This window comes from Eulemur rufifrons, chromosome 7, assembly GCF_041146395.1.
Source record: "Eulemur rufifrons isolate Redbay chromosome 7, OSU_ERuf_1, whole genome shotgun sequence".
In the NCBI taxonomy this organism is placed as follows: domain Eukaryota; kingdom Metazoa; phylum Chordata; class Mammalia; order Primates; family Lemuridae; genus Eulemur; species Eulemur rufifrons.
In genome coordinates, this window is record NC_090989.1 from 280,629,157 (window position 1) to 280,653,407 (window position 24,251).

Here is a 24,251-nt window from a genome sequence, read left to right on the forward strand (position 1 = left end):
TGTGTCTCCAGTTTCACAGCTAGAAGGTGGAGCAGGGATCAGTCACAGCGCTGTCTGGGCTGCACGGTTAGCACAGGACCTGGCACAGTAGGAGCTCAGTAAATGTTTGCTGCTGCAAGCCACTATTACAGCTCTTTGGCCAGTGGGGAGGGGCTGACGGAGGCAGTTTTTGGTTTCCTCTTCTGGAAGACCATTCTGAAGCAGGGCAGCATTTCTGGAATGCCTTTCTCTGGAATAGTCTCCTCTGAGATTGTTGTTCTCTCAGAACAGCCTTTTTTGTCATTGGTCAAAAGCCATATATTAAAAGTCTCAGGCCGGGTGTGGTGGTGGCCTGTAATCCTACACTCTGAGAGGCCAAGGCGGGAGGATCCCTTGAGCTCAGGAGTTCGAGACCAGCCTGAGCAAGAGTGAGACCTTGTCTGTACTAAAATTAGCTGGGTGCAATGTTGTGTGCCTGTAGTCCCAGCTACTGAGGAGGCTGAGGCAGGAGGATCGCTTGAGCCCAGGAGTTTGAGGTTGCTGTGAGCTAGGCTGACGCCATGGCACTCTAGCCTAGGCAACAGAGTGAGACTTTGTCTCAAAAAAAAAAAAAAGGTCTCAAAGTCTTGCTCTCAGTAGACTGGTTCAGCCAAACTCAGATGCACATAGCACTCACTGGACACCATGTCCCTGTCAACTGATGGAGAGCCTCCTTGGAGTTGCTCAGGAACCCAGGGAGTCGATGTTTTCAGCTTTCACGCTCTGAGGTGGCTCTGCTTTGCCCACCCCGCAGCCCTCCCACGAGGGAGTAGTGGACACCACTAAGGAAAGGCCAGAAGGTCAGCGACATTTCTGGACTCTTCTCCTCCTCATTTGAAGTCCCAGGGAGGAGCATCTGGTACAAATGAGCTGCCCCACCCCCACTCCGTGAGGCCAGAGTGCCCACTGATAACTCACCGCCTGTGCTGTGGCATACCCAATTGCGTTGTTTAGAAGAGTAATGCTGAAAACATGGCAGTGGTGAATCTAGCAGTGGGTGGCTGTGGAGAGACTGCAGCCCCTCTAAGTCTTGCTGGGCCCTTTTAGGTGTGGGCTGAGACTGCCTGTCAGAGGGAACTTCCAGGAAATACAGGTTTTGTGCATTTCAAAGATGACTCTTAGTTTTGTTAGGGACTTTAGTTGTTTTAAGGAAATGTATAGGCTTGGGTAGGTTTGCTAGCTCCTTTCTGGAGCCAGATGAAATGCTGGCTTATCTCAGGGTTTGGAGAGCATTAATGTCTGGGTGGATTAACGCAAAGTGATACAGTTCATAGCCCAGCCATAGATAGTATTTCATAAATGCTTGTTGGACTGATTTATTTATTCAACAGATATTTACTGAGCATTTACTATAAGAAGCAGGCACTGTTGTAGGTGCTTGAAATGTATCCGTGAGCCAAAGAGACAAAAGATTTAGTGGAGGTTCTTTTCTAATAACTTAAAGTATGTAAAGTGTGTTAGGTGATAAGTGCTATGGAAAAGAGAAAAAATAGAGCAAGGCAAGGGAATCAGCAGTGGGAGGGAGGATTGCGTCACAAATTTAAATTAGCGTATTCTGGTTTGTGATTTGGTTGGTAACATGACAGATGAAGCAGTGGACTGAATTATAGGTTCTGGGTCCCAGTTCTGCCAGCTTGCCACGTGACTCTGGGCAGGAGCCTTCCTTTCTCTGAGCCTCCTTCTCTATCACAATCCCTATTCTACCATTTACTGGCTATGTGACACTTGGTGTGAAGCTCTCTACCCTCAGCTACCAGTGGTTTTAGGGGTCTTTAGGTCTGAACTTTTTAATTAATACTTTACAAAAGTGTGTATGTGTTTTCACAGAGCTCAAATCCTGATAGTGGGATATATAACAGTGATGAAAAAGCCAAGCTCTTGGTGTTTTTTTGTTTTTGTTTTTTTGAGACAGGGTCTTGCTCTCTTGCCCAGGTTGAAGTGCAGTGGTGCAATCATAGCTCACTGTCACCTCAAACTTTTAAGCTCAAGTGATCCTCCCGAGCAGCTGGGACTACAGGTGTACACCACCACCACACTTGGCTAGTGTTTTTTGTTTTTGTTTTTTTGGCAGAGACAGGGGTCTCACTATATTGACCAAGCTGGTCTTGAACTCCTGGCCTCAGGTAAGCCTCCTGCCTCAGCCTCCCAAAGTGCTGGGATTACAGGTGTGAGCCACTGCACCTGGCCTTCTTAGCTTTTCAATTTATCAAGATAATAAAGAAAAATCCAGCCGGGCGCGGTGGCTCATGCCTGTAATCCTAGCACTCTGGGAGGCTGAGGTGGGTGGATTGCTCGAGGTCAGGAGTTCGAGACCAGCCTGAGCAAGAGTGAGACCCCGTCTCTACTAAAAGTAGAAATTATATGGACATCTAAAAATATATATGGAAAAAGTTAGCCGGGCATGGTGGCACATGCCTGTAGTCCCAGCTACTCAGGAGGCTGAGGCAGGAGGATTGCTTGAGCCCAGGAGTTTGAGGTTGCTGTGAGTTAGGCTGACACCACGGCACTCTAGCCTGGGCAACAGAGCGAGACTCTGTCTCAAAAAAAAAAAAAAAAATCCAGCTGGTTCACGTTAGTGTAAAGAGAAGACATGAACATTGACAACAAATATTGAAAGACATAGAAAAGTTGACAATTCTCTTTGGTTCCAATGAGCAGTAATGGATCAATATATAGAAATTTCAGGAAAGCCAATTTCCATTTATTGTAAAGACTGGCTTGAAACACCTGGAGCTGCTGTCTGGGAAAAGGGTGATTTTTATCATCAATTACTGTGCTTAAACTGGATTTGGACAACTGTTCGACAGGGCTTTTACAGAGCAGAGTCCTTCCTCGTGAGGAAGATGAATTATTGAAGATTGCATGGCAGGAGCTGGTTGCAGATCACAATACCTGAAAAGGGAGGGTCTGATTTCAGGCCTTAGAAGTATGATTTTCCTGGCCCTTAGTTTCCATATCTATGAGTTTAGATTATTCCCAACGTTTCTAGGTCTGAATGTCAGTTTCTGCTTCTACTTACATCCCACAGAGTGTGAGTCTTCTTGTGACTGAGCTAGTCACCCAGCCAACCTGAGGTAGCCCCCAAATCCATGTCCTCTCCAATTAAGTGGCTCTTAGGGAGCCCAGAGCGGAGGCAGTATCAGGCTCTGGGCTCACAGAGATACCATCCTAGGCTTAAGGAAGTTAAGTTGAGCAGAAAAATGACTCAGAAGAAGCTCTGTGAGCAGGCGCCCCTTGGAGTGTGGGTGTTTGGATCTGGGGAGGCGAAGATCATCCCCATGCCAGGCTGGCTGGGGCTGTTTGGGACGTTGTGGAGCCAACAGTTCTGAGTGCTGGCTCTAGGGCAGGGAGTCTTTGAGTTCTGACTTGCAGCTCAGTCGCTAGGTGACCTCAGCGAGTTATTCTGCCTCTGGGCCTCAGTTTCTCCATCTTTAGTGATGGAAATGGATTTGGCTTGGGATGTTACTGCCTCTCAGGGTAGTTGTAGGGCTCCAGTGAGGTCACAGCTGAGAGCTCAAGACTGAGCTGTTGGTGTCAGTTCCAGTACTCAGGCCATCGAAGCAGGTGGCAAGTGGGTAAGTCCTGAGCAGATGAGATTTAGAGGTATGTGGGAAGCAAGGCTTGGCCAGGCTTGGAGGCCTGAGGGTCCAGCTTTTGGAGTCAGAAGGATGGTGGAGTCTTGGGGAGTTGAGACTGGATGGAGCGAAGGGGTGAGGTGTGTTTGTGACTTAGAATGGAGAGAAGAGAGCAGGAGGAAGAGAAAGGGTGTGTGTTCTCGGGGGCACCGGGGAGCATGGAGGGGTGCAGGGATGGGTGTGTGGAGTGTGGGATGGCTGATGTGGTGAGGATCTGCGTGGGCAGGGCTGGTGGGCATCCTTGCATGGGTGGGAGGCTCAGCAGCATCCCCTTCCCCATCCTGAGGGACTGGTCCTCACTGGGAGGAGGAGGATGGAGCCAGAACTTCCTAGAAAGTGATGAATAATGGCACATGCGGCAGCCAGGCGCAGATGCGCTGCAGGCCTGCCCCTTCTCAGGCCCTGCCCTCAGCTTTGCCCCTGTGGGGTGGCCCAGGGAGAGAAGAGTGCCAGCCCTGGTTCAGGGTGACACATCCTGGAAGTCTCACCCAGGGCCAGGAGTGGTGGGCTCTTTGCCAGAGGTATCAGCCCTGCCTCCTGTCCTCCCGTAGGTCTGGTGGGCCCGGGGAGAGGTGCCCCCGGCTGTGGGACGGGCGCCTCCCTGACTCGTCAGCACAGCCGGTCTGGCTGCTCTCAAGGGACTTGTACCCGGGGCCTGGTTCTCCCTGCAGTGCAGGTGTCCTTCCCTTGCAGCCTTCATTCAATGCCTGCTGTGCACGCTCCATTTCTTTGCACAGAGGCACAGGTGGGAAGGGCGTGACGGCCCTGTTCCAGCTGTGTCACTTCCTCGCCATGTGATCTGAGGCAGTGGCTTCTGTGTCAGAGCCTCATTCTTCCTCTGGGAGATGAGAAACAGCCATCCTTGCCTGAGAGGGATGGGCGAGCGTTTGACAAGACGTGCGGACAAAGCGCTGGGCACCGCGCCCGGCTCAGGCTAGGTCCTGGATCCTGTGATTGGGTTGCCTTTTCCAGAAGACTCCCTCCCCGCCCCCACCTCAAATGAGAGAAAAGAAATCTTTTAAAAGCTTTCTATTTTGAAAAAGAATTTACAGAATAGTTACAAGAATAATACAATAGCTGGGTGGTATAGTATTGTGCCTACTGTGTAGTCCCAGCTACTCAAGAGGCTGAGGTGGGCGGATCCCTCTAGCCCAGGAGTTCGAGTCTAGCCTGGGCAACACAGCCCTGTCTCTTAAAAAAATAAAAGAATAATGCAATGAATTGTCATTTATCCCTCACTTAGATTCAATAATAGGGCAATTATTAATATGTTTGCCTTATTTACTGTAACTCTATATTTACAGGCTTATTGTTGCTGATGCAGGTGAGAGTCAGTTGCAGACATCATGGCCCTTTACCCCTAAATATTTCAGGGAAATCATCCAAGAATGTGGATGTTACCGTACATACCCAGAGAATGACTTTCATCTTCAGAAACTTTAACGTCGGTGTAATACCGTATTTGTTTTCCAGGGCTGCCATGACAAAATACCACAGACGGGGTGGCATAAACAACAAATTTATTTTCTCACAGTTCTGGAGGCCAGAAGTCTAAGGTCAAGGCGTCAGTGGGTTTGCTTTCCTCTGAGGCCTCTGTCCTTGGCCTTCCCAGCTCTGTCCTCGCGTGGTCTTTCCTGTGTGTGTGTGTGCACCCAGCCTCCGTGTGTGCACAGATCTCCTCTCAGAAGATGCCAGTGAGATTAGATTACGGCCTACCCCAAAGATCTCGTTTTAACTTGATTACCTCTTTAAAGCCGTATCTGCAAGTATGATTGCATTCTGAGGCACTGGTGGTTAGGACATCAACATACAAATTGGGAGTGGGGCACAATTCGGTCCCTAACAAATACTATCATCTAATATGTAGTCCTTACTCAAATTTGCCAGTTGTCCCAATAATATTCTTTGTGGCATTCCCCCCCCATCCATGGTCCAATTTTTTTTTTTTTTTTGAGACAGAGTCTTGCTTTGTCTCCCCAGGTAGAATACAGTGGGGTCATCATAGCCCACTGCAACCTCAAACTCCTGGGCTCAAGCGATCCTCCTGCCTCAGCCTCCTGAGTAGCTGGGACTACAGGTGTGTACCATGATGCCACCTGGCTAATTTTTCTATTTTTAGTAGAGACAGGGTCTCGCTTTTGCTCAGGCTGGTCTCGAACTCCTGAGCTCAAACAATTCTCCTACCTTGACCTCCCAGAGTGCTAGGCTTACAGGTGGGAGCCACCACGCCTGACGGAAAGCTGTGCTTTTAAGATGTCCAGGTAGCAGGCTTCAGGTTCTGGGACCACTCAGGTACTGCTGCCCCTTCTCTGAAAACCACACTATGTAGGCCCAGGGTGGTCCCTGGTGCAGGGGACTGGCGAGCTCCAGGGCACGGAGGCTCTGTCCCCAGAGTGCCCTCGGGGTGGGGGGGGCTGGGGAAGAGGGAGCCTACCAAGGAGGCCAGATGCACACTCTTCTTATTTTCTTATTTTAGAAACTTTAAAAATAATTAAAAGTAACCTATTTGGTTACTTATTACAAAAGCAACACAAGTTCATTGTAGAAAATGCAGACAAGCAAAAAGAGGAAATAAAAATCACTTGACTCTATCCTTACAGGAATGATAATAGTATCCTTTCTCTGGGTGTAAAACACATTATTTCACCAAAATGGGATTTTACTATAATAGTGTTTTATAACTTTTTACTTTCGATCCATTCAGCAAGTATTTTTTAAGAAGTTACTGTGTTCCAGGTGCTGTTTCAGGTACTTGGGATACAGCAATGAGCAAAACAGATACCTGCCCTCAGGGGCCTTATGTTTTTGAGATGAAATAGACATTAGACAAGAAAACAGATAAATGACCAAAATGATGACAGAGCATGCCAACTATGGGCCAGGGTGGACAGAGGGCCTTCCCTGGGAGAGGGAGTAGCAGTGTAAAGTGTGGCTGGGTTCCATGGGGTGGCCAGCCTGGTCAGGGGACAGTGAAGCTGACACCTGCAGGATGAGAAAGGACAGAGATACAGTGATCAGCATCTTCTCTGGTCATTGAATATTTCACTTTATAATAATCCCCCCTTTTTCAAATCTTTTCGATGTTATCATATGTTTCAACTCTTTTTGTCAAATGTTTCCTTTTTGCAGCCGATCTCCCTCTCCATCCTACCTCCAGGCAACCACTGAACTGCTTTCTGTCACTATAGATTAGTTTGCATTTTCTAGAATTTAAAAAAATTGATATGTAATTGTGCATATTTATAGGGTACCTGTGAAATTTTGATACGTGCATACCATGTGTAGAATTTCAGGTAAATGGAGTCATACACTATATTCTTTTTGGTCGGGGGTGCTGGCTTTTTTCACTTAGCATTACTGTTCTGAAATTCACCCCTGTCGTGCTTATTGGCAGCTGACCTCTGATGGACGAGTCATATTCCATCCATGTACGTGTATGGCGCCATTTGTCCATTCACCAGTTAGGACACTTGGGTTGTTTTCAGTTTTTATCTATTTTGATTTAAAATCCTTTTAATCAACTTTATTGAGATATAATTTACATACAATAAAATGCGTACACTTTAAAAAAAATATGGTTCATAAAATTTGATAGATATATAGACCTGATTAAACCCCACCCCACTCAAGATCTAGAACATTCCGGCACCACAGTACAGTCCCTCTTGCTTCTTTGCAGTGTAGCCCCACCCTTTCCCCCAGGCAACCACTGATCCAATTTCTATCACCATAGATTACTTTTGTCTGTTTTGAAATTTTATATGAATAGAATCATGTAGTATGTATTCTTTTGTATCTGATTTTTTTTTTTGCTTGGTTTATTGTTTCTGAGATTTATCCATGTTGTGTATATAGTAGTTCTTTTTTATTATCGTGTACTGTTCCATGATATAGCAATAATTTACTTCAGTCCCCTGTTGGACATTTGGGTTGATTCCAGGTTTTAGCTCTTATGTCCAAAACTGCTGTGAATGTGTGCAAGTGTGTGCAGACGTGTGCTTTCAGATCTCCTCAGCAGGTATCTGAGAGCGGAACTGCAGGGTCACACAGGTGTATGTCTAACTTTGTGGGAAACTGCCAAACAGTTTCCCACAGCTTTTCATACCCTTTTAACTCCCATCGGAATATGTGAGAATTTGTCACATCTTCAGCAGCACTTGGTATAGTAGATCCTTCTGGTTTTAGATCTTCTAGGGGATGTGAGATGTTACCTCATTGTTTTAACTTGAATTTCTCTGATGTTGTAAAGCATGTTTACATGAACTTATTGGCCATTCTTAATTGGTGAAGTAGCTGTTCAACCATTTGCCCATTTTAAAAAATTGGATTGTTCTTTTTTGAGTTATAAGAGTTCTTTGTACATTTATAGTTTGAATATAAACTTTTTGTCAGATATAAGTATTGTGAACATTTTCTCCCTGTCTGTGGCTTGCCTTTTCATTTTCTTAAGTGGCTTGTGAAAAGAAAACAGTTTTAATTTTGACAAAGTCCAATTCATCCATGTTTCCTTATATAATTAATGCCTTTTATGTCCTTACTCCAAAGTTGCAAAGATTTTTTTTTGTATATTTTTCTCGTGAAGTTTTAGAGTTTTACTTTTTTTAAAGTCTGTGATCCATTTCTAATTATTTTATTTTTATTTTTATTTTTTGAAACAGAGTCTCACTCTGTTGCCCAGGTTAGAGTGCCATGGCGTCAGCCTAGCTCACAGCAACCTCATACTCTTGGGCTCAAGCAATCCAACTGCCTCAGCCTCCCGAGTAGCTAGAACTACAGGCACGCGCCACCATGCCTGGCTATTTTTTTCTATATATTTTTAGTTGTCTGGTTAATTTCTTTCTATTTTTTTTGGTAAAGACGAAGTCTTACTCTTGCTCAGGCTGGTCTTGAATTCCTGACCTTGAGTGATCCACCTGCCTCGGCCTCCCAGAGAGCTAGGATTACAGGCGTGAGCCACTGCGCCCAGCCTCTAATTAATTTGTAATGTATAATATGAAATAAGGGTTAAAGTTAACTTTTTCCCATATGGATATTGTTCCAGTACCATTTGTTGAAAAGATATCTTTTGCCCATTGAATTTGCATTGTTGAAAATGAATTAGCCATCTGTGTGCAGGTCTAACTCTAGACTCTCTATTCTGTTGCATTGAGCTGCATGTCTGTGGTTGAGCAGATGCCACACTGTGTTGATTGTTGTAGCTTTATAGAAAGTTTGTTCTTTTTCAAAATTTTTTTGGCTATTCTAGGTTTTTGTGTTTCCATATACATTTTAGAATCAGCTTGACAATTTCTATAAAAAAGCCTGCCAGGGTTTTTATTGAGATTGCCTTGAATCTGTAGATCAATTTCTGGAGAATGGACATCTTAACAATATTGAGTCTGCTAATTCATAAATATTGTATATCTCTCCATTTATTTAGATCTAATTTAATTTCATGGATAGGAATGTTCAATATTAATCATCATTTTTAATGACTGTTCAGTACAATAGTGTGTCTTATCACTTATTTAATTGTCTGTTGTTCATTCAGATTACATCCATTTCCCCCCATTATAAACAGTACTACAGTGAATATCTTTATGCCATTTTTGCGCACAGCCTTGATTATTGGAATAAGTCTGGGGCCAAGTTAACCCTCTTTGCCTGTTCTTTGCTATCTGCCTTAAACTGTTGGTTATTTGTTGCAGTTGGATGTGGAGTACCAATGATGTAGGCCTGCTTTCAGGAGGCCCATCAGCATGGCGATTTAGAACAGGTTGGCAAACTATGGCAGCTGGCTAGGCTTGTTTTATATGGCCTTCAAATTAAGAATTTTTAAGGATTTGGAAAAAAAATGCTGTGTGACAAAGGTTAATGTGACCCATAAAGCTTAAGATATTTATTATCTGGTCCTTTGAAAATTGCCAATCTCAGATTTAGAGCCAGGCTTTGCAGGGGACAGGTCTGACCGCCCCCCACCCCACCCCCATTGCTAATTGGCCAGGCGATTGACCTTGGCCGGGTTCCTTCATTACTGAAAACTCCAGGTCTGTTTGTTCATCTGTAAAATGGGGGTAGTGAGAGTGTACTGAGGGTTGGTAGCCACAAGGCTTTTTTCCTCCTCTTGGGTGTTGCAGGAACTTAAGTTGATTATACATGTGAATCAAGATTGGGCCTGTCACTGTCATCCTGGTCTGGGCTCCAAGGTCACCACCTGGCTCCTGCCTCCACAGCCATCCAGCTGGAGAGGTGGGGCACATACCAAAGACACCAAACAAACCCACACACTGCAGCTTAAAATAGTGCAGGACTAGTGCCAACCCAGGGCACTTGGCCTCAGCAGAAACGAGGAAAAAAAAAAGTAAAAGCCCAGCTTCAAGTGAGGAGGTTTGGACTTTAGAATCTTGAACCCATCGTTGTCATGTGCCTATTTTAAATGTTAGCTTCTAACTGCCTCTCCGTCTTTGAACTGCCCACATCTGGGATACTGTGGCCCGTCAAGGATGGGGGGTAGTGGTGACATGTGGATGAACCTGCTTGGGCCTGTAGCTTGGGGTTGCTTAAGACTTGGAGTTTGGAGGTTCTAAGCAGCATGGGGTCCTTGAGAGGCTCGAAGGATGATCTGAGGGGCCCATTGTCATGCATGGAAGGGGCCGGGCCTTCCTGTTCAGAGGGTTGACAGGCTATGGCAGCCTGAAGGGGCAATAGGAGCCCCAAGTCCCCTCCTACAGACCCTTGAAGGTTTCCTCTTGGGGGATCACAGAGGTAATGTCCTGGCAGTGACTAGGAAAGGTCCGGTGCCCCCTAGGAGGGGCTGACCCTGTTTGCCAGCTCTTCCCAAGCCTTCTGTAGCTGTCCCAGCAGTAGTGTGTTTTTACTGTCCCTGAGGATGCACTGGGGAGTGTCTCTAGCACGTGGACATCCCACGTAGAGACTCACTGGCCCCTCCTAGGAGGAATTCTGGGCTATTTTTGGCCTCTAGTTGGTGCTAAGGGTGATTTTGAAATAACAGAACGGTGTGATATGCACTGGCTCATCCCCCAGGTTCTTTGCAGAGGCTTCCACTCGCTCCAGACCGCTGCAGCCCGTCCCTGTCAGCTGTCAAGGAGGATGCGAGTGCTGGCTGCTGGCTGCTTCACCCAGAGGTAAGCCCACCCCTCCCCTCAGCTGGGCCCCTAGACACGGACTGAGGAGGAAGTGTGGGTTTTTCTCTTTAGGTGAAATGATGGAATTGGGGTTATGGAATGGATTTTTTTTTTAAAGTTCTTATTTGTTAGAAAAATATATATGAATGGAATGTAACTTCACACATCTGGGATTTGCTACAAAAGCAAGAGGAAGTAGGAGGTTGAGATGAAGTAAGATTGGCTGTGGTTGTTAATTGATGAATCTAAGTACGGGAGAGTGTGTCATACACTTCTGCCTACTCTTGCGTGTTTACATTTTCTGTAAGTTCAAAAGAGCAAGTGAGTGAGGCCGTAAGAACCTGACCAGCTTGGGTTTCAGCCTTAGCTCTGATGTTCCTGTCCACGAGACCTTAAACAAGGAGCCTGTTTCTTGGTCTGTGAGGTGGGTGAAGTGGGGCTGGTCAAGCTGCCTCGGAGATAGCTGGGAGTGTGGTTAATGAAACAGTGCACGAAGGCGCTGAGCTCGGTGTCTGGCTGGTGGACCCCTGACTATCTGGGGGTGGGGAAGGGGATTACAGGAGGATCAGGTGGGCACAGTGTGGCTTCTTTGGTTAAACCACAGTTGGTTCCATTTACATTTTTAGTTGGTTTGGAACTAACTTGGTAGCAGTTTGGAACTTTAATCAGTCAGATTCCTGGATGTGATTCTGCTAAAATGTCAAATAGCTGAAGCATTTGTTTAGTTATTTATTTTTAAATGTTTTGTAAAAAAATAATTATAGATGCACAGGAAGTTGCAAAAAATTTACCAGGAGGTCCTGTGTACCCTTCACCTCGTTTCCCCTAATCGTAACACATCTTCGATGCGTCTGTAGTATAGCGAGTAAAATGACGTTGGCACGATCCGCAGAGCGTGTTCGCATTTGACCAGTTCTGCAGGCTGGTGTGTGAGTTGTGCGTGTGTTCAGTTCTGTGCACTTTAGCACACACATGGATCCACGTAGCCACTGTGACAGTCAGATGCAGAGTTGTCCACCACTGGGGAGCTCCCTTGAGTGAAACATTATTTTTCAAGATAGAAATCATTTTTTTTTCTGATTTAAAAGAGAAATTATATGCAGTAGAATGTCAAAAAAGATACTTGCACCGTGTCATCAGCGATTTATTTTACATTGCTTTGTTCTTTCTTATATCATCTTAGTTTTTATCATGAACGTGTATCTTGTTTTTTGAGACAGAGTCTCACTCTGTTGCCCAGGCTAGAGTGCTGTGGCGTCAACCCGGCTCACAGCAACCTCAAACTCCTGGGCTCAGGTGATCCTCCTGCCTCAGCCTCCCGAGTAGCTGGGACTACAGGCGTGTGCCATGACACCCAGCTAGTTTTTCTATTTTTAGTGCATGGAATGAGCTCCCAGACATGGGTTTGTCTTCCTTCTAACAAGGCATCCACGGTTTTGGATTCTCTGGCATGCAGCTCCATGAATGCAGGCTGGACTCCTGCATCTTTCCTACCAATAATTCAGATCATCACGCCTGACGCTTACTGGTATCTCCCTGTGCTGGGCATCTGACGTACTTTGTTTTTGTTTTTTTGAGACAAAGTGTTACTCTGTCACCCTGGGTAAAGTGCAGTGTGTCGTCATAGCTCACTGCAGCCTCCAACTCCTGGGCTCAAGCGATCCTCCTGCCTCAGCCTTCCAAGTAGCTGGGACTACAGGCGCGAGCTACCACGCTCAGCTGATTTTTCTATTTTTAGTATAGACAGCGTCTTGCTCTTGCTCAGGCTGGTCTCAAACTCCTGAGCCCAAGCAGTCCTCCCGCCTCGGCCTCCCAGAGTGCCAGGATTACAGGCGTGAGCCACTGTGCCTTAGCCCTGACATACATTGTCCCTGTGAATTCTTGGAGCAACCTATTAGGGTAGCTGTTGTCTTCTCAGACAAGGAGAGTGAGGCTCAGAGAAGTTAAGCCATTTCCCTGGATCGCTGGTTGGTTTGTGGCAGACCCAGACTCAAGGCCAAAATTGTCCACTTAACCACTGCCTCTCTGCCTCCCACCAACAGTGGCTGCCGTTAACGCAGGACTGCTTGTGTCTTCCCATAGGTGAGTCCAGGCCAGAATGGGGGACTCCAGGGACCTTTGCCCTCACCTTGACTCCATAGGGGAGGTGACCAAAGAGGACTTGCTGCTCAAATCTAAGGTAAGAGGTCAGACCCTCTGGGGCAGAGGCCTACACCTAGGGCCACCGCTTTCCTGGGGTATGGGTGTTTCTGACACAGCAGAACTGGCTCTCTGACAGTCTCCGCTCAGGCTTTTGTGCAAATGGAAACACTGGCGTCTGTCTGGGAGGCCTTGTTCAGGGGGCTGTGTCCTCACAGCCGTTAATTATAGTTTAGACCAGGCCATTTGGGAGCCGCTAATGGTCTCTGTCCATTAGCTGTTGGGGGGGGGGTGCCCAGAGCCTCTCCAAAGCAGGAATGAATGCTGCTTTCGCAGTCCAGGGGCGTGTTGACAAATATGACCTGAAGAGGGCTCACGGAGGCCTGAGTGGGAGGCTGGGCCTCTTCTCTGCATAGGAGGATGTGTTGTCATTGTCTCTTTGTGTTTTTTATTTTTTTTTCTTTAAATATTTTTTTTTTTTTTTTTTGAGATAGAGTCTCGCTCTGTTGCCCGGGCTACAGTAAGTGCCGTGGCATCAGCCTAGCTCACAGCAACCTTAAACTCCTGGGCTTAAGTGATCCTACTGCCTCAGCCTCCCGAGTAGCTGGGACTACAGGCATGCGCCACCATAGCCCGGCTAATTTTTTCTATATATATTTTTAGTTGGCCTGATAATTTCTTTCTATTTTTAGTAGAGACAGGGTCTCACTCTTGCTCAGGCTGGTCTCGAACTCTTGACCTCTAGGGATCCACCCGCCTCGGCCTCCCAGAGTGCTAAGATTATAGGCGTGAGCCACCGCGCCCGGCCTTGTTGTTGTCAAATTAAAATTTTTTGAAAAGGTAACACTATCACAGGGAAGAAAAATGAAACAATTTAAGGACATAAATGTCAAGAAATTCCCCCCCACCCCTGCGCCCACCCTCCTTTTCCCACCCTTAGGTAATCATGTTCATTGGCTTCTTTTGTATCTTTTCTGTTTCTTTATGTGAATACAAGCAGATATACCTTATTTTAAATTTTGCCCTTTCTTACATAAAAGATGGTGTACTGTGGTTGCTGTTTTGTAACTTGCTTTATTCACCTAGCGATGTATTGGAGCTCTTTCGACATCAGTACAGAGATAGCTTTCTCGTTCTTTGTCTAGAACTTGCATCATATTTCATCGTGTGGACACGATAACTGATCCTCCACGGGTTGATGCCTGTACTCTTTGCAACCTCTTGCCAGTACAAACGATGCTGCAATGAATAGCCTTGCAGAAATGTCATCGTGTCCACGAGAGCTATGTGCAGGCACATTCCCAGGAGTGGGCTAATTGGGTCAGATTCCTAGACGTATTGCTGAGTTGTCTTTCCAGACACCTAATGCTGGTCGTTTGGCCTCACTGCACCAGCGGGTTCTTGGTGGCCTTTGGCCTGAGCTGGTTAGTCATGGGCCTGGGTGTGAGAGCGGTTCTTCAAAATGTCCATAGCTGCTTTTGAAGTGATTTTGCTTCTCTCGTGGTGTGGAGGAGCAGCAGAGTGAGGCTCGGGTGGTCATTGTCTGATGCTGCGTTTCTTTCTGAGTCGAGGGGAATCTGAGAGCAGAGGGGAAGTGAGGCGGGTGGGAGGAGGGAGGTAGAACGTGGCAGGGTTTGGGCTGGGATTGGCACCCTTTCCAGAAGCATGTTAGCCCCTCTGGAGCAGAGACTGAATGTATCTGGGGCACTCTGGGCCTGTGTGTCAGAAAGCACATCTTTGGCACCTCTCTGAGTACCTGGAAAGTTACAAAACAAAACCACTGTTTTAAAATACGCAGAAATGGGAAGATATGAGCAGGTAGCTCACAGTAAAATGCAAATGGACAAGAAACTTTTAGAAAAGGATGCTTAACTTTACCACTGGTCAAGGGTATTGCCAATGGAAACAGGATGATATCATTTTTCAGATAGGCAGGAACAGACTGAGCACATTCACAGCTGGAGAAAATGGACCACTCATGTTGTGATGGGAATTACCGTGACCTTTAGGGAAGCAATTCTGCTGCTGGGAATTTATCCAGTAGAAATGTTAGTATCGTTATAAAGAGACAGATACAGCAGGATTTATTGAGCATTATTTGTAAAAGGGAAAGACTGGTGGCAGCCAAATACTCGTCAAGAAGGAAACAGGTGAATAAATTCTGGTGTGTCCGTAGTGTGGGACACGGTGCAGTTATTGCAAAGAATGAGATGTGGCCTCTGTACAGACTTAGAAAAGTGACCATAAGTAGATGACAAACGCGTGCTACAAAGAAGTATGTATTGTGTGATCTTATTTTTACTAAAAATCACCCCCGAAGATCTAAGTGTGTATGTTTGTATTAGAATGAACAGAGGGATGTACTTCAATTATTACAGTATATATGTACTTTATATACTATACTTCAAATCATGTATAGCATACAGTTTGAATTGCTACAGTAAGCATGTAATACTTTCATAAATCAAATGACTGAAGTGAAAATAAAAAGCTGGGAAGATGGGAGTGAAATGTGAAATTAAAAACTCACAAGAGATTACAATTCAGAGGGTCAGGGGCTGTTCTGAGTCTGCTCAGCAGACAAGCTCATCTCCTGCCGCCTGCAGCGTCCCCAGTGAGACCCTAAATCTCAGATTGCAGATCTCAGGCCCGTAGTGTGGGATGAGCTGCTTCTCCTCAACCCTCCTGAGGGTTCTGTGTGCAGGCTCTTCACTAACACGGCCAGAACCTGCGTTTAGTGAGGAGGAGGAGTTTGCCTGGAGGCTTGGGGGCCAGCGTGGCTACCTGCAGGGGGATACCAGCCTTTCCTGGTGGGAGCTTTGGGGACCTTGCTGCTCAGGGGCCCAGGATCCTGGGCTTCACCTTCTGACCTTGCTCTGTAACAAGGTGTGACCTCTCTGAGCTCCAGTTTCTCATCTGTGCAAAGGGGATCTTGGTGGGACCTCTGGACAGACTGGTGGGGACCACATGAGCAACGTGTAAAGACCTTGGCTGGAGACTCGGCTCACTGCAGTCCCTCACCAGGTGTCCGTCCTCACTCTGAGAGCGCCTGGCACTGTAACTGCAGCAGAGACCGTCACATAGAATTCATCTCACAACTGACGGGAGCACGGCAGATGCTGTAGGATCGCAGCTGGGAACTGCTGTTCTAGACATGCACAGACAAAATTAGTTAGGGCACAGTTTAAGTTGCTGTAACAAAGAGACCCTGAAATACAGTAGCTTAAATGAGATAGAAGTTTATTTCTCTCTCATAGAACAGACCAGAGGGAGGTAGGGCTGGTAGGGTGGCATTGCCATTCTTAACATGTGGCTTTCATCTCTGAGTCCAAATGGTGGTTGCCTCAGCTCCTGCCATCATATCCATATTCCAGCCAGTGGTAAGAGGAGAAAGAGCAAGGGTGGCACACAGCTCAGAAATGGCGCGCATGACTTGCTGTCATCTCATTGACTAGAAGAGCCACATGATCACAGTGGAGGCTGGGAAACAGTCTGTAGCTGGCTGGCTATATGCTCAGCTAAAATTCGTGTGTTCTATTATTAAAGCAGGGCGGGGAGAAAGGATCTTGGTAGACAAGGAGCAGGTTCTGTCAGCCAGACCACCAGAAACCTGGGTGTTTTCAGTGGTCAACAGGTATATTGATCTCCTAATTTGTACCAGGCCCTGTGAATTCACAGGTGTAGGTCAAACAGAGCATCCCTCTCACATGGAGCCCAGAGTCTGAATGGGGAGAAAGGCTTAAATAAATAAGTTCCATGAAGGCAGAGTAGAAGAGGTGATGAGAGAGTATATAAAGGGGTCTGTTTAAGTTTTAAATAAATCATTTTATTTGAAAATTTCTTTATAGGTACATAATAAAAATTCAAACAGTAAGATATAAAGTGCCCCCGTGAGGATCCCGACTTAGATGGGCAAAGCGGCAAAGGCCTTTCTGAGGCAGGGCCTTGAGGCTGAGACCTTTAGCGTGGGTCAGCCGGGTGGAGCCAGGCGGGGCACCCTCCAGGCGGGAGCAGCCCCCGCGCTCAGCCCCCCTGGGCCGCTCACTCTTGTTCTTTCTCTCTCACCTTAACTCACACAGGGAACCTGTCAGTCCTGTGGTGTCACTGGACCAAACCTGTGGGCCTGTCTCCAGGTAAAGGATCCTTGTGGCCGTTGCGGGTATGGAGCTCACTCTGGACTCGGGGTTGGGAACGTCTGTCCCTCGTGGGTGCCGCCAGAAACCTCGGGCAGGGGCACAGGGCTCCAGAGATAGCAAGTGCCTGGGCTGGACACTCTGAAAGCCGTTAAAAATGACAGGATAAAAGCAAGTTGGAGGAGACTCTGGACTGAATGGTCCCATCTTCACAAAAGGCAAGATTCTGTACCGGCACACGTGTGAGAGGCGATGTGAGCGTCTTGGCTTTGACGCCTAGCAGTCTCTCCCTGGGCCAGTCTGGTCTCTCCCCTGGGCCTTCGATTCCCCGTGTGCCCACGCTGGCACACTGACAGCTGTCCCTGGGTGGGGTGTGACTCACAGGACAGATGACTGAGATGGGCGTAGTGTGGTACGTGGCCCGGAGCGGTGTCCAAGAGAATCCGGAAATGCTTTGATTCCTTTTACCCTTTTTAATAAGCAGCAGATGTGGAAAAACATGACAAGTTTTTCTGGGTGGTAGAATTACAGGTAATTTTCTTTTTTTCTTTGTAGTATCTTAAGATTTCTCTATACATATGTATTTTTATAGTCATACTAAAAATGACTGTTACTTAAAATGTCTTTTTTACCAACCCTCACAAATAGAAGCAAAAAAGAGCTAGGGGGTGAAGACATCCAGTCAGTCTTTGCAGAAGACACAGGGGCAATGTTTACGGTGGCCGTCCCTGCCCAGTGTGAGCTTCAGGTGTAGCAACCTGTGTTCCTTTGGGGTGGTAGAGCCTCAATCCCTTGTGGGTCCTGTTTGGTAGAGTTGGGGGACGCTGACTGACGTTGGGGTGGAGTCAGAGACACTGCCTTGACACGCGCTCTTGGCCAATCCCGGTTCTCTCTCCCTCCCTCTCCCCAGGTTGCCTGCCCCTACGTTGGCTGCGGGGAGTCCTTTGCCGACCACAGCACCATCCACGCACAGGTGAGTGTGGTGGTCGAGAGCATGGGCTCCGCAGCCAGATTGCCTGGGGCTCAAGCCCCAGCTCCAGCCCCCTCCGGGCTCCATCCGCCTGCTCTGGGCCTCAGTGGCAGGGCTGCAAAATGGGGTCATTGTAGCAGGGGTGCTGCAAAGAAGCAGGAGAGTGAGGGTGAAAGCATTTTGCATGTGCACCTGTTTGGTAAATGGCAGCCTTTGGTTTCCTGGCCGGAGGGTGAGCAAAAACCGAGCTTCCAGCGTCTGCCTTGACGGGGCCTCTTACTGAGGCTGGGGAGCAGAGGCAGCCCCAATGCATGCTGGGGCAACTGGTAGGCCTGTGTAACTCTGCCCTTATTTAGGTTCCTTCCCTCTAGGCAAAAAAGCACAACTTGACAGTGAACCTGACCACGTTCCGCGTGTGGTGTTATGCCTGTGAGAAGGAGGTATTCCTGCAGCAGCGGCTGCCAGCGCCCCCACCGAGCTGCGCATGCAAGTTCTCGGAGCAGGTAATAGATGCCGTGGGGTCACTTTGGTTGTTGGCGACACTGTCAAGGACCAGGGCAGTGTGACCGGTGCATTGGTGGAATGTGGGTCTGTGGGTCTCAGACGCAGCCTGTTCCTGGGTTGGTGTGTGTGCAGGTGACTTTGAGGAGCTCGTGTCAGCAACTGCTCACTGAGCCTGACCATGTGCCAAGGCTCGTGTGAGGCTGCGAGGGGCAGAGGTGACTAAGGGTGGCACCTCCCTCAAGGAGCACAGAGGTTGTGGGGCAGCCACGTGGAAGTACAGGGTGGGGATGGGCTCAGGGCCACAACGTGAGGGTAGACCCTTCCAGACCTTGTGGAGAGGGCTAACAAGGTCACAGCCCTGGCAATCCCGGGTGCAAAACGTTCCTTAAGAGAATCCTGAGTAGTGACCGCAGTGTCCTATTCTATGGGAAACTCGGGGAAAACACCTGGGTGACGTGTTGGCCAGAGAGCAGCGGGGTGCTGTGCAGCCCCTGGGGATGGCAGGTCAGCAAGCCACACCCTGCAGGGCCCCGCCCGGCCGGCCCCTGGGGAATGGTCAGTCAGCCCCTGGAGTGCCAGAGGCTGGGACGCCGGGACGGTTTGCACGTGTGCTGCTGTCTCCACCCCATTTAGACGGTCTGAGAGGTGCTCGATAAGTGCTTACTGAATACATTTATGAACTTGGTAGATATTTCTGAGTTTTTATAAAAGCTATAAAATAATACATGCAATGTTCTGTTTTTATGTATCTATGGCTGTGTTAACAGCTAAGTCTACATATATGCATACAGACTATTAACAGTGGTTTTCAGGAAAATGGGATTGCATGTTTTTTCTGTTTCTATTTTTTTCCCAAATTATAAATAAATTATTATTTCATTATTGCAAATAAAAAATACAAGTCAGGAAGTTCCCAGGGTGAGGCCACCAACCCCACAGAGTCCTCTGCTCTGATGGACTGACTCAGCCCGGCGTGGGGCTGTGGGGTTTCCCTCCCTCGGGGAGCGGGGCACATGGGCCTCTGACCCCAGGCTCTCGCCTTCTCCCTCCTGTTCTTCCTCTGGGTCTTTAACACAGGACTCTCCGCCACCCTCCCATCCTCTGAAAGCTGTTCCCATCGCCGTGGCTGACGAAGGAGAGTCCGAGTCAGAGGACGATGACCTGAAACCTCGAGGTAACGGCCCCCAGAGCAGGGGAGGCTGTGGGGCCAGGCTGGGGCCTCAGCCAGAAGTTGGAAAGCACCAGGGTCTCGTCTCCGTCTCTGCTCACGCCGTGCTGCCCGCGGGGAAGGGCAGGGTGGCGGGTGAGCTGCACAGCGTGGTGGCTTCCCTTGGAGAGCCAGCCTAGCTGAGGTCCTGGAGACCTGGCCTTTGTTCCTCTCTCAGCCATGTGACCCTGGGCAAATGGCCCCTTTGCCCCCCAGCCTCCTCGTCCGTCTGGCATGGACAGCGGGCCTGGTGGGGCTGGGAGGACAAAGGAGCCTTTCTGTTAAATACACTCAGGTAACTGTAGCCGTGTAAGCAGGAACCACATTAACTTACTTGGAAGATTTCTGAGGTGGAACACCTGTACCCATGTCCTCTGCATGGGTCCTGGGGGGCTGAGAGCCACAGCCGAGTATGACTCGCGGGGTCTCCTCCAGGGCGCTCACCTCTCCTCGTCATGTTTGTTCCCCAGGCCTCACGGGCATGAAGAACCTCGGGAACTCCTGCTACATGAACGCCGCCCTGCAGGCCCTGTCCAATTGGTAGGTGTCAGTCGCCTGGGGGTGGGGGTGTGGGTGCCGGGGGCTGACCCTGCCAAAGCCCTGGGAGCAGCAGCAGCCCCCAAGCTGTGTTGCCATGTTGCCGTGTTGCGCACAGATGCATCAATCCATAAAGTCAGGTATCTCCTTTGACCCAGCAGTCCCTCTGGTCGGAGTTTATCCTAAGGATGTAACCAAAGATGTGAAGAAAGTTGTTTATTCCAGGATACTCGTTGCTCTAAACAATTTAAAGGCCCAACTGCCAGGGATATAGGTTCACTGTAGCCCAGCCTCACAGTGAATGCAGGACGGCAGTCCCTGCAACAGGAAGGGGTTCAGAAGCTGGCGAGTGTGGGACAAAGGCTATAAAGCTTTGTGTGGCCCCGTCTCATCGTGGGGGACGTGTTATTTTCCTCCGAGGATGAGCCAGCAGCTGTGAGGCCAGGGATGTCTCCCGTGTCTGTAATCACAGCGCACAATGGCCTCGAGCTCCTGGTCTCCTACCCAGCGGGGATTCGGCGTATATATGTTAAGGGAAAGAGGGAGGGAATGGATATGTATGCATAGAAAAGTCTGGAAGGATAAAGGTGAATTATTGTTGTTTGCTTATTTATATCTTCTAATTTTCTTACAATAAATGTATTTTTCTTATGTAACAAGATAACTTTTAAAAACATAAGGTGTGGGTGCAGTGGTGCACACCTGTAGTCCCTGCTACTTGGGAGGGTGAAGCAGGATCGCTTGAGCCCAGGAGTTCGAGGCCGTTGTACGCTATGATTACACCTGGGAACAGCCCCTGTGCTCCAGCCCGGGCAACAGAGTGAGACCCTGTCTCTTAAATAAATAAATACATAATAAGGAAAAGAGGAGCGGGGGAGATGTCTTCACCTGGGGAGACGCCTTCTGCAGAATGGGCCACTGGGAGGAGGAGGAGCTGGTTCCTCTCTTGTTCATGCAACAACCGTCCCCAGGCCTCTGGGCCTCCATCGGGAAATTCGCGGCTAACCCAGGAGAGAAAGGGGGCGTTTTCGTTCCTGGGGCAGCCCTGCAAAGCACCACAGACTGGGGGGCTTCAACAACAGAAACTTACAGTCTCTGAGCTCTGGAGGCTGGAAGTCTGCCGTCAACGTGTGGGCAGGGTTGGTTCCCTCCGAGGCCTCTTCCTTGGCTTGTAGACGTCCACCTTCTCCCTGGGTCCTCACGTGCTCTTTCCTCTGTGTGCACGTGTGTCTGATGTCTCCCTTGTGTGTCCAAGTTTCCTCTTCTTAGAAGAATGGTCATGTTGGATTAGGATCCACCCTAACAGCCTCATTTTAACTTAGTCACCTCCTTAAAGTCCCTGTCTCCAGATATGCTGAGATGCTGGGAGTTAGGACTTCAACCTGGGGATTTTAGGGGGACACAAACCAGCCCATACAGGTGGGATCCTTCTAGTCATCTGCAGATGTTTCTGGGTCCAGGGGGCCTCTGTGTGTCCCTGCACAAGTGCTCGGGCTCTTGCTTCTGTACCCAGCTCTTCCCCTTCTGACCCAGCTCCCTCTCCCCTGCCCACAGCCCGCCGCTGACCCAGTTCTTCCTGGAGTGTGGAGGCCTGGTGCGCACAGACAAGAAGCCAGCCCTGTGCAAGAGTTACCAGAAGCTGGTCTCTGAGGTCTGGCACAAGAAACGGTGAGTGACCCAGGCCCTGACCTTGGGCAGTGTGCGGGACTGGGTTTTCTGGCAGCGCCCTTGATCGAGCACTTCCTATGGCTTTGGCCCCGAGTCCAGCGCTTGCCTTACTTTGCCCCAGGTGATGCTTTGGCAAATGCTTGCCCCAGCAAGCCTGTGGGCTGCGGCCGCCCCCAACCCTGTTTTACAAATGGGGAAACCAAGATGCAGAGAGCTTTAAGTAGCTTGCTCAAGGTGACTCGGCCTGCGAAAGGGAAGCTAGAATTTGAACCTGGTGTTGACCCTGGCTGGCAGCTCAGCATCTGTGCCAAAAGAGGTGTGTGACCCGTGCTGGGCCTCGGCCCGACTCTGCATGTGTGGAGCTGGGCCGGGGCTTCTGGCGTAGTGTGAAATGAATTAAAGACCAGAAGCTTGGACGAGATCTGCTTCTCCAGGAAATGTCTTAGTCGGGCATAATTTAAAATGAGTCCATAGAAATATATTAAGTACAGAAGCAGATTAAAAAACATATGATATAATATAATTCCAATTATGTCAGAAGCCAAGTTTAAGTGTTTACCTGTATGTACTTTTGTTTGTGTTTTCACAGAAAAATCTAGAAATCTTAATGATAGTTATCTTGGGATGGTGCCATCAGTGGTAGTGTTTATTTGTTGTGTTTTTCTGAAATTTAAGATTTTTTAATAATGAACATAAGACTTTTAAAATGAGAAAAACCACAATAAATATTTTAGAATGAAAACAGCATTTAGAGTGGGCTTGTCGCGGACTAGTGGGAAATGATGCCATCCCGGTCAGGAGCTCCCTGCCTAGGCAAGGCCACCGTGACTTGACGCTTTCCCTCTTGTCCATGGAATTGTGTGAGCCTGCTGGGGCCCCTGGCTGGGGTGGCCCCTCCCCAAACCTCAGGACACACCTCTGAGTCTGTCCAGCGTCCGGCTGCCCGCTTCTCTCAGGGTCGGATGGCCCCACGAGGCCACCTACACTGACGGTGTGGTCTTCCCACAGGCCGAGCTACGTGGTCCCCACCAGCCTGTCTCACGGGATCAAGTTGGTCAACCCAATGTTTCGAGGCTATGCCCAGCAGGTAAGGGGACACCTGGGCCGTTCCCAGGCCTGGCTGTGAAGCCAAAGCCAGAGTGGAAGTGGCAGCAGGAGCTGAGCAGCCGGCAGGCCCCGCAGACCGGGCTCTCACGTCTAACCTGTCACGCGTGCAAGGACATTGGAGCCTCCCAGCAACCTGCTGGTGTTTATCCCCACCGTACAGGTGGGGAGACTGAGGCCCAGGGGACCAAGTCCCGGGCCCAGGTCTCACCACTGGTACATGACGGGGAAGTTTGAACTCAGGCAGCCCAGCCTGAGTCCATGTCCCTCAGTGCTGCACTCAGAACGGCACATGGTTTCTTATTCCCCAAACCACAGGCAAAATTTCACTTTTATTAATGTAAAAATTTTGATTAAAAAAAGTTTTTAATCTGGTGAACGCCTTTGAAACCAACCGTGTTTTCTATTCAATAAAATTACGAGAGCAAGACAAGCGGGTGCCTGCCCGGCGCTGCTCCACGGCCGGGGCTTTGGCTGCTGGGCCTGCGAGCAGAGCTGGACCTGTCTGGGCTGCCTCTGCTGCTGCCGGACGTGGGACCACGGCTGGAGAGGTGGTCACGGGGGGGGTGCCTTCGGCCCTGTCCTGCCGCCATCACCCTGCCTGCTGTCCTGTCCAGGGTGAGATCTGCTGGGCGTTTGGCTCCTGTCTGAGAAGCCCAGGGCTGCCTGAAACACCTCTTTTTGCGGAATAATAACATCTGCAATGGTCCAAATGTACTGTGGTCTGTTTGTCAAGTGGTCATGATGTGCCATGTAAATGCGGCCCTTTTAATCCTCACAGAACTCTGATGAAGTGGGTACTGTTGTCACCCACGTGCGTGTTACAGGTAAGGAGCTGAGGCTCAGAGAGGTTCTACACCTCACTCGGGTCACACAGCGCACGGTAGCAAGGATGGGATTCAGGCCTGGCTGAGCCCGCCTCTCACCACAGCGCTGCCCCGTGTCTGCACGAGGCACCGTGCCGGGCCTCGGCCCTGGGTGAGGACGCTGTTAGGTAGGGCCGCGTGGTATCCGTCTGGGCTCCGGCAGAAGTACCTTTCTCTGGCTCTCGGGCATGAGGCAGGGGACTTGTCTGAGTCTGAAACGTAGACGCAGCTGTGGGCCTTTCTCAATGGCCGGAGGATGGTTTCATGCTTCCGCATGGATTAAAAGTTTGACAAGGAACACAGTACTTTTGTTGAAAGGAAGAACCAGAAAGAGAAGTAGATGGCA

At 48.8% G+C, this 24,251-nt stretch overlaps 1 protein-coding gene across 8 annotated transcripts in view; it reads left to right on the forward strand.

The window, feature by feature from the left end:
* The window catches only part of USP20 (ubiquitin specific peptidase 20), a 38,478-nt gene that overhangs the window by 957 nt on the left and 13,270 nt on the right, over positions 1–24,251 (forward strand). For 4 of the 8 annotated variants that reach the window (XM_069476927.1, XM_069476933.1, XM_069476934.1 and 1 more), the window contains exons 2-10: positions 10,677–10,777; positions 12,860–12,956; positions 16,996–17,049; positions 17,960–18,022; positions 18,391–18,522; positions 19,601–19,697; positions 20,201–20,270; positions 21,822–21,935; positions 22,944–23,022. In XM_069476927.1, coding sequence (XP_069333028.1) covers positions 12,876–12,956; positions 16,996–17,049; positions 17,960–18,022; positions 18,391–18,522; positions 19,601–19,697; positions 20,201–20,270; positions 21,822–21,935; positions 22,944–23,022 — 690 coding nt within the window. In that variant the 5' untranslated portion in view covers positions 10,677–10,777; positions 12,860–12,875. Of the gene's footprint in view, positions 1–5,199; positions 5,222–5,633; positions 5,731–10,676; positions 10,778–12,449; positions 12,745–12,859; positions 12,957–16,995; positions 17,050–17,959; positions 18,023–18,390; positions 18,523–19,600; positions 19,698–20,200; positions 20,271–21,821; positions 21,936–22,943; positions 23,023–24,251 lie in introns of those variants that run through there. The other 4 variants (XM_069476935.1, XM_069476929.1, XM_069476931.1 and 1 more) reach the window with 4 other exon arrangements.